The 16,261-nt window shown below is 35.7% G+C and overlaps 1 protein-coding gene across 2 annotated transcripts in view; it reads right to left on the bottom strand.

Annotated features, from left to right (window-relative positions):
* ZC2HC1A (zinc finger C2HC-type containing 1A) overlaps window positions 1-16,261 on the bottom strand; it is a 52,789-nt gene that overhangs the window by 35,323 nt on the left and 1,205 nt on the right. For both annotated transcript variants that reach the window (XM_006165839.3, XM_006165840.3), the window contains exons 2-3: window positions 5,340-5,413; window positions 1,648-1,764 (exon numbers count right to left, since the gene is read on the bottom strand). In XM_006165839.3, the coding sequence (XP_006165901.1) occupies window positions 1,648-1,764; window positions 5,340-5,413 (191 nt within the window). The remainder of the gene's footprint in view (window positions 1-1,647; window positions 1,765-5,339; window positions 5,414-16,261) is intronic.

The raw sequence follows: 16,261 nt of genomic DNA, 5'->3' as shown, positions 1-16,261 counted from the left end.
TCACTAAGGATAATCTCATAGTTTCCACAGTAACACCACTAGATAGTTATTATATACTAATATTGTCATTTTACAGATAAATAGCATAAATATAGATTCCTTAACTTGTCTAACGTATAATATGTAACAGAGCCAGGGTAAACCAAGGCAGTCTCTCAAGCCAGCTTTTATACCCAGTATGTTATACCACCTCCAGAGATTTGGTTAGTGTATCCTCTTAAACTAATTAAAGCTCATAAAATAACAACTCTGGAAGGTTCCTAAAAAAAACTTCGAATATTGATTACTGGTTTATAGTAGTTCCCCCTAATCTGCAGGGGACACACTCCACGATGTCTAGGGGATGCCTAAAATTTCAGACAGTACCAAGCCTGTTTACACTATTTTTCTTATGCATATATACCTATTACGAAGTTAGTTTATAAATTAGGCACAATGACAGATTAACAACACTAACAGATAAAAAGAACTATCATAATGACATACTTTGATAAAAGTTATGCAAATGTGATCTCTCTTTCAAAAAATATTTTATATACTGTAAGTATATGAAACTATGGAAACCAAAACTATGGCTAAGGAAGGACTACTATATGTATTTTATGCAAATTTCACCATCCTTCCCTTGAATAATTAGAAATGAAAAACAAAGAAGAACACTGAGGGAACCAGCAGATGGTGTAATGGTTACATCGCTGGACTCTCATGTAGTCAACTGCAGTTCAAGTCCCGGACCTGAACTCACACCAGGCACGTGAGCATGCATGCACAAAATCTTGAGAAGAGAATGGAGGAGAAGGGAATGTGGTGTAGTCATCCCCACTGGGGTATGATTTTTCACTTTCTCTCTCTCTCTCTGGCAAGCGAACGTGCCCTAGAGCAAAAATCTCTCTCTAAAAAATAAATAAATAAATAAAAATAAAAAATAATACTGTTACACTGAGTTTTTCCATTTACAAATGGTGGTATTTATAAGATTAATTTCCCCATAGGGAGTTGTATACCACTAGAAGAAATTATTACTACAGAAAGCATCATTTTGTTTCAAAAACCTATTCAATCAGGCTATTTCAATGATTTTACTGAAATCATTCTTTAAAACAGTATCAGGAAAAACATTTAAGTGATTTATCCAAATGATCACAGATATTATTAGAGATTATCACAGAGGGTTCATGGCCTTGGTTCCAAAATAGAAAATAAACTGACAATAACTATAGATGGCATACTAAGCAGTGTATAAAACTTTTCTCCAGAAAGTATAATATAGATACAAATAATGGCAAGCAATCTATCAACATAGTCAGTAATTATTATGCACATATGTCTGTAAATAGTATATAAGGATTATACTACTTCCATTATGTGAAGTGATTAACAACTGAACAATAATATGTAAGTACTTATGTATTTATTTTAAATATTTCCAGCTAAGCAATTGATTCTATATTGCTACAAAATCTCACAATACCTGGATTTTGAGACAGTACTGTGGTTTCACGTTTACAGAAAGCCTCTAATAATTTCTAAACTGAAAACATAATACAAAATTATATTTATTCTTCAATCTTAGTAAAACAGGTATTTATAATTTTTTTCAATATATATAATAGCAAGGTTAACATTGTTCAAAAGGTTTATAATTACCCTTGGTTTAAGAGGTTTTACTGTTGGAATATCAGTTCCTTCAGCTCTTTGTCTGCTTGAATCAAAAGTCTTCCGTTTTTTAGTGGCAGTTTTCTGACAAATGGGCCCATGTTTTTTCTGTTAAGATAAAGAAATGCAATGCATCATTATCTTTTCTTCTCTATTTTTTTTAAAACTTAGCGGAATTTATTGGAGCAAAGAATGATTCCTCAATCAGATAGCCCTCAGAAACAGAACAAATTCAGACAAACTCCCATCTGCCTCATGGTCAGTGAGTATTTATAGACAGAAAATAGAAAGGAGGTATAAAATGGGGACTGAGGTACAGAAATAGATCGCACAGCTTTTGCCTTATTTTGAGCAATTGGCCACCCGTGTGTGATTGACCAAAACTTGGTGACTTTGATTGGCTAAACTTCGACTATTTGTATCATTATCTTTTCTACAGAAGGCAAGACTAGAAAACCTTGTTTAAAATTTCTGTCTGAGACTCGTTTAAAAATCTGATGATAAAATAAATAATAATAATTAATAAGACATACCTTGTCTTAACTTAAAAAGTACATAATGCATACTATAAGTTCTCACAAAAAGAAAGATAAATACTCTTCCAACATTGTATCAAGAATTACTTATGTTACTCTCCTTGTTTTCACATTGCCAAGAAAAAAACATATGTAAATAAGTCAAAGGTATTTGAAGGAAAAAGTCAAGTCTTTATACCTGAATGCAAATTAGAAAAGGAATATAAATGGATATGCTTGCATAAGTATTAAGATTATAAAAGTTAATGTAACAGTAGTTTGGATTACTAAAGTTAACATAATAGTAGCAGGTTAATATAAACTTAAAATAAGACAACAAACTGGCCAGATATGTGTCCTTCCTCCACAATTCTACCTTCTGGAACTCAAACATTCTACATTTTTTAACCTAGGGTTTTTTTCTTAAGCTAGAGTGTTTCACTCCTGTGGAGTTTCTTTTTAGATTTTCGTCACAAGGTACATACAACCACCAGAGAAAGACAGTGAGTGAGGGAAAGTGAGAAATCAGGATGGCCACATCAGTCTTGGGATTTTGGCACATATGCACTGTTTTTCAAGCCACGCTGTCGGAGATTCAAACCAGAGGGTTGGTCATGTAGGATCCAGAGTCTCATCCATCACAATACCGGCTGGCCCCTGCAGAATTTTTAAAAATACAAAGCAGCAGGTGCTGTAGTGGTGAAGGTGCTGGACTCCCATATGGCTGACTGCGGTTCGAGTCTCAAACATGACAGCTTGTTTTCTCTCTCATTCTCTCTGTCTCTTGTGAGCAAGAGCCCTACAGCAAGCTGAAAAAAGAAATAATATATAAAATTAAATAATTCTTTAAAAATATTTTTAAAATACATATTTGCTAACTCATTCTGTCAGTCTTTTTAAGCACGTTAAAATAGAAGCTTTCTTAACAATCTATTGGATAAATATTCTAAACTTTTCTATATAGCCTGACTGCTGACTGACAACCTCAGTACGCTAAAGACACTTTTTCTTTTGTATTTTGATATGCAATCAAGAAGCTGGAACTGCTAAACTTTGTCTGGAAAAAGCAGAAACCTCAGAACTAGTTTACTTGATGTTATGGAGCCCCATATGCTTTCATCACACAATCAATAATCAACTGTTTTGTTTTTTTTTAATAATCAACTGTTTTATATACTTGTTTTCAGCTTTCCTTTCAACAAACAAACACTATAATTATAGCTATTAGAGTAAAATCTCTTAAGTATTAAAAAAAAATCTGGCTAGTGGGCAACTTTCTAACAACCCATGTACATCTGTTCCTCTAAATTGAACTGTGTATGTCAACTATCTGGTGCTTATTTCCAAACCTGATTATACAAGTTTCCATTGTTACAATGAGTACATGATTTAATTAAACAGTAAATAAATGAGGCCAAAAAGGCACTCTTTTTGCCAGTGAAAAACTTAGCTGAATGCTCTGGAAATGCTTTGGAGGCTAGTAAAATGATAAGAAAAAAAGTACTGAATTAATGTGGGCAAGATATTTTCTTTTCTTTTTCCTTTTTTTTTTCTTTTTGGAGAGATTTTCACTGTAGGGCGCGTGCGTTTGCCAGACAGAGCAATAGAGACAGAAAGCGAGAAATCACCTCCCAGGGGGGATGGTCACGCTGCAATCCCTTCTCCTCCATTCTCCTCTCGGGATCTTGGGCACGCACGCACATGCGCCCGGCGTGAGTTTTAAGCCACCGGGTCCGGGACACGAACCGCGGTCAACTACGTGGGAATCCAGCGACATAGCCATTACGCTAACTGCTGGTTCCCTTTGGAGAGAGATCTTTACCATAAGGCACATGTGCTCCATGGACAAAGAGAGACGGAGAGACAGAAAGTGAGAAATCATCTCCCTAGGGGTACAGTCATGCTGCAATCCCTTCTCCTCTATTCTTTTCCCGGGACTTTGGGCATGCATGCACATGTACCTGGTGTGAATTTTAAGCCACCAGATCCAGCACTTGAACTATGGTTGTCCATGTGGGAGTCCAGCAATGTAACCATTATGCCATCTGCTGGTTGGACATTTTCAAATGATTACAAAAAAAGCCATCTTTCTTCTTTTTTTTTTTTGGAGAGGTTTTTGCTATAGGGCATGTGTGCTTGCCAGACAGACAGAGAGACAGAAAGCGAGAAATCACCCCCAGGGGGGATGGCCACACCACAATCCCTTCTCCTCTACTCTCCTCTTGGGATCTTGCAAACGAACGCACACGCGCCCAGCGTGAGTTTTAAGCCACCGGGTCCAGGACGCGAACTGCAGTCAACTACATGGGAGTCCAGCGACACAGCCATTACACTAACTGATGATCCCCAAAAAAAGCCATCATTTTTTAAAAGATGTCTACAGATGGGCAGACACTTATGGATCATTTAATTCCTTACTCTGGTTTAAAAAAAAAAAAAAATGGAAACAAGAAGATGCAAAGAGTATTATGGCGGAACTCCCATCAGCAGATCAATATTTAAAGAAAAATTTATTATCCTATTTCAAAATATTAATAAGTATATTGATGTTTGAAGTTATAATACTTCAGGTACATAAGATTTGTATTATTTCCTATTTAACTAGTATTTTTAAGATCACTTAAAAGTGTTTCTATTTGTTTAAGTATAAAAGTATCTAAAGAATACCTATGTATTTTAGGTGTAATTTTATATGGAAAAAACCTTTTTTGTAATGTTTCAAACATACATAAGAACTGAAAGAATTGTATAATGAACTTCCATTTGCTTATCACCCTTTTTCAACTATTACTAGCATGTTAGAAATTTTGTTTTATCTATTCATTCTTCCTGAAGCACTTTAAGGCAAATACCAGACATCATATCATTTTGAATCTGAAAATACATTTATTATGCATTCTTAAAAGATGTTTTGTTATGATTTTATCTGTTTGCTTTGGTAATATTCCCCCAAAGCTTGGGATATTTTAACATTTCAATAGAAGCCTTTGGATGACTAATCAAATACTGAGGGAAATGACATACACAGAAATGAGACTCTTGAATAAAAAACACTATCTAGTATTTCTTTGAATTACTTCACTTAAGTTTTTTCATGACAGATGTCTCGAAGTACTGAACAATTACTGATCTATTAAGCCCCAAAAGAAAAATGTACAGTCTACTTACTAATGCTACTGGAAAGAATGTTCTTCCACAAATCTTGCAAGGTAACAATTCTCCAACTTGAACACTTCCATTTTCTAAAACAAAAAGAATATTACAGATAACACAATAGCTAAGTTCTGAAGCTTCAAATTCCTATGTTTTCCCTTAGTTTCATAGATAAGTTGCCAGTACTTTTTTAAAAATTTTTTTAGAACTATTTCATTCTTTTTATTTATTATTCTTCTTCAGTTTGTCCAGAGTCAGAAAGATGGGGAAAGTAATACAGTAAGCTGCCAGCTCTGAGACTTGAACTATTAGTCAGCCATTCGGGAGTCCAGTACCTTAACCACCATACCACCTGACAGACCTGTCAGTTCTTATGGAAAGTATTTTGTTTTATTTGAAACAAACGAAATTATCAATTAAATTGAGCATAAGATTTCAAGTTATCAACAGCCAAAGAAGTCATGATAAATATTGATGAGACATGATTTAAGGATAAACAAACTGATATTGGAAAGATCTTTTTTTTATACTTAATAATATTTTAACCACATCAATTTGTCTTATTCTCTTAACTTAAAGGCTATCACTATCCTAAATATTAAACTTTTCTCTTTTTTCTGAGAGATTTTTGTGATAGAGCATGTGAGCTTACTTTAGAGACAGAGACAGAAAGTGAGAAAGCACTCCCCAGGGGGGAAACCATGCCAAAATCCCTTCTCTTCCACTGTCATCTCAGGATTTTGGGCACACACGCACTTGTGCCTGGTATGAGTTTCAAGACGTCAGGATTCAAGATTTGAACTGTGGTCGCCTATTTGGGAATCTGGGGAGTCCAGCGCCTTAACCTACACCACTACTGGTCCCCTAAATATTAAAATATTAAACTTCAAAAAATAAATTTATCTAAAGACTAATATCATATATAAATATATATATATATATAAATGTATATATAATTTTTAAGAGGTTTTTACTTTAGGGTACACGTGCTCACCAGAGAGAGAAAGTGACAGAGATAGTGAGAGGGCCAAATGGGAGTCCAGTGACGTAACTGCTACACCATGTGGTGGTCCCAATATCATGTATTATTAACACCTAAAGCATGAAGAAATATCATTGGTGATTGGTTAAGTGACCTCTTAAGATAACCTAGAGAGACTATGGTAAAAGAATCTTATTCTGTTTATCATTAAATGATAGAAAGTATAATGTGCTAAGGATAAGGATCATCTAGTAATGCAAACTGCATGTACTAAGTAAACTGTTTATTATTTCACACATAATATTCATATTAAGAGTCACCAGATCAATAAATTGAGATACTCTGACTTCATGGGCATAATTAGTTAAATTATGAAGTAGCTATACCTTTCCCTCAGTTAAAATGAAAACATCCATCATATCCCTGGATACAACAAATTTTATTACTAAAATATTAAAAAAAACTACATTCTTCAGGATTCTAAATAACTGAGTCAGTTCATCATTTTATTTTCTAAACAAATATTGAATATAAATTTATTTCAACACTTAATGATTTTCTAAAAGTAATATCTGAACCAGTAGTATCTTCCCATTTTCTGCTGAATGTTTTACTGGTAGTTAAAATTATTTTATCATATGAAAGAACAGGAAGACAATCACCTTTAAAAGGAACAAACTCAAGTAGAATTATGACTCCATAGAATTTGTTCAAAGGCATTTTGTGAGTTCATAAAAACTAATCAGGTGAACCAAAATATATATCAATAAGAATCCAATCGAATACAACAAAAGAACTGTTTGATTCTAACATATTCCTAGTACTTCACTGCCCTATCTTACTTAATAGATAGTGACTACCTGTCATCTCAGATAGAGGCAATGTCTACATTAAGACATGAACATGACACAAAGCAAAGCTAAGGTTTACATGATTTGTCCTCCAATATTATGGACTTGGTTAACTAGGAAAAGCAATCTAATTTTCTACATCTATTCTACTAACAAGCAGTTGCTAGATAGAATCCATTAGCTTCACTAAGAATGTCTTCAAAATGATGATCAAAGTGACACTGCATACTGAATAATCTATTAAACTTGGTTATAGTTTTCATGTACTTTCAATTCTAACCAATAATTTAAAAATTTATCAATATAGGGGTCAGCAGCTGGTGTGGTGGTTAAAGAACTGGACTCCCACATGGTTAACTATGGTTTAAGTCCCAGACCTGGCAGCTTGCTCTCTCTCTCTGGTGCTCTGCAGCAAATTTAAAAAATAGTAATAAATAAACTTAAATAATTCTTGAAAAAAAAATCATCAATATAAAATGTTTAAAAAGCATCATTTTTTTTTTCTTTTTAGGTTTTTGCAACAGAGTGCAAGCACTTGCCAGAGATAGTCTGAGAGAGACAGTGTTCAGTGCCAGTCAGTGACATGGTGGTTAAAGTGTCTGAATCTCACATGGCTGAGTGCGCTTCAAGTCCTAGACTTGGCAGCTTGGGAAACATGCTATGTGGGTACATGAGTGTCAACTTATCTATAGGAGAATGGAGGATAAGAAACTGTAGTGTGAATGATGCTTTCAACTCCCCTTTCCCCACCCCATACTCTCTCAGGAAAGCCCATAGACTTTATAGCAAAATTAAAAAAAAAAGAAAGAAAAGAAAACAAAAAAAATATATATTTCTTTTTCTTTTTTCAATGTCAGCCTGTTAATGACGTGGCAAAGCAATTCTATAAAAATTGACTATTAAGTATAATCAATTCAACGCATGGAAATAACCTGTCTCAACTTGAGTACCTACTACTTGCCAAGCATGTACATACACCAAGTAATAGTAATACGAGGGTACGACCACGTAATCATCACTCGCATAAAGCTAATACTATCTATGTGATCTATTTATTCAATATATCTTAGAACCGATTTATCTCTCATTTCAATAAGAAAATTCAAACTAATAACTATCACCACAATATTAACATAAAATAATATCCAACTCTTGCAATTAATTTCCATAAGTAATCAAATATGTTTAAAATGTCTTTAAGGGAAAGGAAAATCAGTGTCACTAAAAGGCATAAAGAAGAAAAGATAGCATTAAAGAGAGTACATATGTAAGTGATTATATCAATAAAAAAAAATCCTTTTTCAAAAAAGGCATTGGGTGGGAACCAGCAGTTAGCATAATGGTTATGTCACTGGACTCCCACGTAGTCGACCACGGTTCACGTCCCAGACCCGGTGGCTTAAAACTCACACCGGGCACATGTGCATGCGTGCCCAAGATCCTAAGAGGAGAATGGAGGAGAAGGGATTGCGGTGTGACCATTCCCCCGGGGGGTGATTTCTTGCTTTCTGTCTCTATGTCTTCTCTGTCTTGCGAGCGCACGTGCGCTATAGCAAAAACCTCTAGAAAAAAAAAAAAAAGGCATTGTACTTCATTCAAAATAAATGAGAATATATATGATCTATAATTATATGCAAATTTATAATTTCCTTGTATACTAGCTGGTCATTGAGCATAGCCCTATAATTTACAAAATATGGCATGAGCATGTATGTTGATGGCACTGCAGAAACTACTACACGCTAAGGAACAGGTCATGCTAAGCAGCTTAGGTCTTAGAATCAAAAGTAAAATTTTATTTTAATGGTATTCAATAAAAGATATGATATTACAGTAGAAACAGTACTGAAATGTGTCTTATATTATCTAACTTCAAGTCCCAGTCTGTCACTAAGAACTATGTATTGCTGGATAGGATACTGAACCTCCCTAAGGTTCAGATTCCTCTTGAATAAAATAACGATGTAAGGTAAATGACATATGCAGCTCCCCTTTATCTGTAACACACTATAAATGAACAAAATCCACTTTAAGACTACATTTATAAGAAAAGTATGTAGACATCAAGGCACCTTTCTTAGTGGTGTTGTATTTTAAAAAGTTCAGGTGGTTGCCACCTGACAATCTGCTCACCCAAGAGCTTTTTGGGTATACTTCCTCTCTTTCCTATTAAATCTTCTTTTCTACCTACTTCATAATAAAAAATATTGTCTCTTAAAAAAAAAAGTTCATACAAGATGGTCTTCAAAGTTTATGAAAAACGTGTATTTTTTTAAAACAGAAATTTTTGCTATAGGGTGTGTGTGTTCACTGGAGAGACAGAGAGACAGAAAGTGAGAAATCACCCTCCTGAGGGGGATAGTCATGCCACAATTCCTTCTCTTCTGTTCTCCTCATGGGATTTTGGGTACACATGCTCATGCGCCTGACCTGAATTTAAGCCACCAGGTCTGGGACTCGAACCAGGGTCAACTCCATGGGAATCCAGCAACATAACCATGATGTCATTTGCTGGTTCAAAAAATGTGTATTATGAAAAAACTATGCATGGATTTCAAAATGGTTTTGACTTCAAATAAATTTAGTTTATTTTAGTTTTTCCACAAACTTTTAAAAGTACCTTCATATATTCTATCCTACCTTATTTGAATCCAACCTTCAACAGTCAAGAAACCTGTCTTTTGTAGCATACAACTGTTGACATCACTTTATTCCTAAGATCCTTCTAATTTCTTTCATATAATCAACCTCTAATAGCTTATAAATTTTTCCTTTTTTCCTCTTTTCAGCCCATCCTAGGAGACATCAACATTTATACTTGATCTACTTAACACACCACCTTTACACTCTAATCTACTTTAGTCACTTGTACTCTTTTTCAGAAAAAGATAACCACTGCTGAAATAACTTACTCTGTAATCTTAATCAAACTTTCTTTCAAAACAAAGACTTTCGGGACCAGCAGTTAACGTAATGGCTATGTCGCTGGACTCCCATGTAGCCAACCGCAGTTTGAGCCCCAGACCTGGTGGCTTAAACTCATGCTGGGTGCGTGTGCGTGCACGCCCAAGATCCTGAGAGGAGAAGGGATTGCGGCATGGCCATCCCCCCTGGGGGGTGCTTTCGCGCATTCTATCTCTCTGTCTGTCTCTGTCTTTCTGGCGAGCACAGGCACCCAATAGCAGAAAAAAATAAAATAAAAAGACTTCTATCTTCTATCCACTCTCTAAGTCATTTTCTTAGTAAGTTCTTTCCTGGCTATACTTGTCTTCCTACCCAACCTGAACATGACTAGTCATTTCCATTTAATCTCCATTTAATCACTTTCAAAATCCCTTGCTCCCAGGTCAGATGTTTGGAAGAGATAGATTAAACAAAATTGAATGAGTTTTCTCAGAACTAAACTTCTTCAGTCTTAAAATAGATGAGCTAACAGATGACATGGTGTTTAAGGTGCTGGATTCCCACATGGCTGGCTGTGGTTTAAGTCCCAGTTTGAAAATTATGTTGAGTGTGTATGCATGTGTGTCCAAAAAAAGAGCAGAATGGAGGAGAAGGCATTGTGGCATGACCATTTACTCCAGGAAATGATTTCTCATTTTCCCTCTCTCTTGTCTCTCTCCAGCAAGTAAACACCTCCTGTGGCAAAAAGTCTTAAATAGATGATAGACAGACAGATAGATAGATAAAGAGAGAAAGACAGGCCCAGTAGTGGTAGCATGCACTGGTTAATGCTGTTATTCAGCAAGCTGAGGCCACATAAGAGGCCTTGGTTCAATTCCCAGTCCAACCCAAAGACTGGGCCTGGTGACCAGCACCAGTAATCCCACATATTCAGGAGGCAGAGGCAAGAGAACAGTAAGTTTGCAGTCAATATGGGCAACAGAGCAAACCGTATCTGAAAGAGTTGGGTGTGGTGGCATGAGCCTGGGGTCCCAAATACACAAGACACAGGCGGAAAGGTATCAACATCCTAGATCCATCTAAAATAACACACATACATACACACACACACATGGACAGAGAGGAAGGGGGGGAAAGAGAGAGAGAGAGACTTAGAATACTGTTATTTCCCTAAACTTAATTCATAAAGAATTTTTTTCAGGGCCAGTGGGTAGCATAGTGGCTAAGGCACTAGACTCCCACATAGCAATCCACAATTCAGGTACCATGCATTGCAGCTTGTAACTCACACTGGGCGCATGTGCCTGCATGCCCAAAATCCTGAGAGGAGAATAGAGAAGTCACTGTGATATTGCTATCCCCCAGGGGGTGATTTCTCATTTTCTTTCTCTCCAACTGTCTTCTGTCTCTCCAGCTCGTGTACCACCCTATACCAATATAGAAAACATCTCTCCAAAAAAAAGGGAATTCTTTCAAGATATTTAGGACCAATGTCCTGATAGTATAATACTTCTTTTTTTCTTCTCTTCTCTCTCCTTTCCTTCCTCCCTCCCTCTCCTTTTTTTGACAATATCTCCTTCATGTTAACAAGGCTTGTTTGAAGTTGCAATATGTCTACTTCAGTCTCTCAAGTATCTGGAATTATAGGTGCATACCACTGGTGAGCAGTTTTTTGAAACACTAACATATTTTCTGCTTAATTTCATTGTTCTTCTCATCATTCTCTACCTTAATTCCAGGCAGACTTTGCCAGGCCTAAGCACTATATTAAAATATATATACACTTGTTGACTTGGTATTTGTTGGGTATCTACAATAGCATGAAACAAGAACTGTTCTAAAAACTATGGATACAGGGATTAAAAAAAGATAATTTTTTGGAGCTTCTACTCTTCTAATAGAAAAAAATAAGCAAAAACAATTTAATAAATAAAACGCCAACTACTGATAAGCACAATGAAGAAACACAGAACAGACTAAATGAAGAGAGGACAATCATAATGCTGTATGTGAGAAGCAGATAGGATCATAAAAAGCTTCTTTAATAAACAGACTTTAGGGAACCAGTGGCTTAAAACTCACACCGGGCGCGTGCACGTGCACGCCCAAGATCCCGAGAGGAGAATGGAGGAGAAGGGACTGTGGCGTGACCATCCCCTCTGGGGGATGATTTCTCGCTTCCTGTCTCTATGTCTCTGTCTGTCTGTCTGGTGAGCACATGTGCCCTATAGCGAAAACCTCTCCAAAACAAAAAAAGAAATAAAAAAAATAAACAGACCTAAGCTATGGTGGTAACTGATCACCACTAGCCTAATTTTCAAATTCAAAGCCTTCTTTGAAATACCTATGCTGCCTGGATTCCCTGCCACTGACTGTATGTGATCTTGGGCAAGACAGTTCTCCTCTCTTGGCTTCAGTAACATTTCTTTCCCCTAAACCCAAGTTTTCCAGATCTCACAAGCTAAGTAGGATTAATACTATGACTTCCTAGGAATATCAGGTGTTAAGGACTTTTTCTGGTATATACTTGATACTCAGTGAATATTAATGTCTTCCTCACATTCCTTTCCAAATGATTACTAAATTACTTTAAAGTTCCCACCCACACACCACAACTTCCTTTTCTGATCAACCCTGAAGCACTAGTTTCTCCTTAAAAGTCTTTTTCATTTGTTAAATATAGTTTGCCTCGGTTAGTTCATCCATCTGAGGTCCTTTATGTGCTGTTAACTAATAACCTAAAAACTTGGGATAGTTATTTCCAAAAACACTTATGAGACTTTTCTACCAGATACCCCCAAGTGCCATACAAATGTATGTCAAAAAAAACCTCATTAACTCATTTTCCAAACTTGGTCTTCCTGTTTGTTAAAGATATTACCACTTAGTCTAAACTAGAAAGTTGTTTTGATTACTTTTCCCTCTAGCATCCAGCAGTCATACTTCAACATTCCATCTCAGAAAAGTATTTTTAATCTAACCTTTTAATTCCTGCTACCTTTGCCTTAGTTCAAAGTCATATCGCATATATGTAATGCCAGCCTCTTCCTTCTTTAATTTATCCTGCTGCCATAGTCTTCTAGGGAGATAGACAAAATGTCTTCCAAGGATGTTATGGTTGACCTATACTGAACCACTCTTAAGTTCCTAACGTGCTTTCTGTGATTTTACCCATCCAATAAACATGTGCCCAGGGGCCTCCTATGTACAAGGCACTTAGCTAAGTGCTTCATATAATGTTACATTATTTAATATTTCATATAGTTTAGGTAGTTTAATATTTAATAGCTCCACTTTTTATAGCTGAGAAAACTGAAGTTCAGATTAATTCCCCAAATCGCAGAGCTGAAAAGAAACAAAACAAAGATTCAAACACAGTCTTTTACAATCGACTGGATATTAAAATATGTGGCATTTAACTCACTACCAAAAAACAATGAATGCTAGATAAAGTAATAAAGATGAAGAATTATTCAGTAAACTATGTTTATACCAGAGGAAAAATAAAACAGAAACGTTAATAGGACATGATGTCTTCAACTACATCAAGAGCTGCATTTGAGAAAAGCCATCAGACTTTTAACCAAATTTTAGAGGACAATACTAAGGCCTAATACTTTGAGTAGTCCAGATGAGGAATGAGCAACCTAATCTCTGTCACAATTATTATAAATGCTTATCAGAATTTATGAAGGCACTGGCAATACTGTATATAAAGATACATCTGATTAGATTTTATCACCTCTTCACACACGTAAAAGCTTATGAGATTGGAATTCTCCCAGGTCTAGAACTATTTCTGTTGCTCCTGGATACATCTGCAGGGCAGAAGCTTTAGGTGAAAAGGAATTCAAGGCTTTGCTCTAATTACCCAATGCTGCAGAAATGCTCAAATATAAATTATAGAAAATCATGATCAGTAAGTTATATCTGGTTTTAAACTATAGTGTTCAACCTAATAGCACATTTCTTGACAACAAAATGTATAAAAGTCTCAGAAGACCAAAGATAATACATATGGTATATAAGCTACCAAATAATGTAAAAATTATAAAAAGATTATTTTCAAAAAACTTTTTTAAGAGTTCATTTACTTTTGTATATTTTCTGGTTTTATGATCAAGATCACTTTGGGAACAGGTTTTAATTAAAAACGTAAGTCTAATGTCAAAGAGTACAAAATTTGTTCAGTTACCATGACATGTTAAGCAAACCCTTGAGGATTTTCTACAGGTACATGTAGTTTTTTAGACACTTTCCAAGCACCAGACTTTAACTTCCAATATAGGGAAGAAATGTTATCTTTTCTATCAAGTATCAATGTTTATTAATGAGGGAAGAGATGAATTAATTCATGAATGAAAACATTAAGATTTGAAGTTTCAATCTTTACAAAGTGTAACCTTACAGGGATTCATTTTAAAAAAAAGAAAAAGGAAAGTTACTCTTCTAATTTTAACAGAAAACTTTCACCTTTTATTTATGAACCATTTGAAATTACCACATTCAACTATTTTGCCCTAAAAAAAGTTCAATTTCATATGTCAACCGAACTCATTACAATTAAACACATCACAGCTAATGACAGCATCTTCATTTTTAGGAAAAAAAAAAAGTAACAAGATACATAAGCTGGGCCTATAAAACATCCCCATATTACATCAGAATCCATGTATTACTTCTCCTATAATAGGTTTCCACAATACTTTAAAGGCTTTCTTAGTGACATTTCAATAGTAATGTCTTAACATTGCTAAAATGTAAAGTCCACTAAAACATAGGTTCGATGAGGGTAGGCTTTTGTTTTTCTTCTTTGCTGCATAGCTAGGGCTTAGAATGGTGTCTATCATAGATAAGCTCATTCATTTAACAACACATTTTTACTGAATACTTACTTGGTGTTAGATTGTTTTAGGTGTTTAGGATACCTAAGTGAAAAATCAGATCTTTGTCTTTATTCAAATGTTGAATAAAATAAAAGTCTGCAAATTGTTCTAAAGCACTTTACATGTATTGTGATAACCTTACGAGAATTTCAAAACTCATGGTCCTATCCACTATGTTGTAACACCACCATATACTTTTAAATAATTAAAATTAAAAGCAAGCTGCCTCCAGAAAAGTCCTCTAGATAAAATAATCTTGAAGGTAAGGGGTACTATAGTTACAACTCTTTATTTTATAAAAACTTGAATGACCTCAAGATACATTAAATAATCAAAGACCTTACAAGTCATGGCATACTGCAGCTGCTCACAATAGAAAAATTACTAGATTTGAGTATGTATCATCCTCAATGTGTTTGCCATGAGAGCCATACTTTATAATAAAAGCACGAGATAAACTCATACGCTATTACATTTTCTTTCTGATGAGCTTAGGCCACTGAAAAAGTTACCATTTACCATTTTTCACTTCCTAACACGACCTGAAATATTTTACTTTCCAACATGCAATAATACACAGGGCTCAATGCCTTTACTCATTTTTAATTTCCCTTGAACCCATGTAAATTAGGAGTCGAAAAAAGGAATTAAATCAATTCTGAATGAATACCACAATTAAAAAAAACAGCAACAAAAATCTTGAAATTGTTGCCAGTGCTAGTTGATTCCGTTCTTCCTTTGTTTTTAGACAAATGCTGTCGTTACACGGAACAAAATGGGTAAACAGGATAGAGAAAAAGTGAAAGAACTGGGAACAAAGCAAAATCTGGAGTCATGGTTACAACACAAGGATAAACCCGAAGATAAGGACCAAAGCTGGCTCTTTACACAGCCGTTGTGAATGAGCCATTAAATCCTTCTGCTTATCTATTGTCCCGGCTCTAAAGCTGGCCAGCGACACTTCCTTAGGAGATGCTCTGGCATCCTTCCCATAGAAGATGCTGTAGCCATGGGAAAACGGTTACTTACAGAAACTGGCTAAGGAAAAGTGTCAGGAGCCCGAGGTTGGAGACACCCTGGGCCCCAGCAAAGATTGCTTGCTGGTGGCTGAAGCCGGAGACATTAATAGAGAGACCGGTTTGCAAGAAAAAGAAAATCTGGCCAGAGACTGAGAGGACACTCAGCAGTCGGCAAGACTAGAAAATGGTAGGAGAGGACGTTGCCAGAGGCGGCTCAGGCTCCGGGCGGGGAAGCCCAGCTGAAGACCGTCTGAGGCGGGGCAGCGGGGGACTCATTCTCTCCACCGTCGGGGGC

Source organism: Tupaia chinensis, unplaced genomic scaffold (genome assembly GCF_000334495.1).
Source record: "Tupaia chinensis unplaced genomic scaffold, TupChi_1.0 Scaffold144057_1, whole genome shotgun sequence".
Classification (NCBI taxonomy): domain Eukaryota; kingdom Metazoa; phylum Chordata; class Mammalia; order Scandentia; family Tupaiidae; genus Tupaia; species Tupaia belangeri.
The sequence above is the reverse complement of the archived record's forward strand: the minus strand, read 5'-3'. Positions and strand labels throughout refer to the sequence as shown.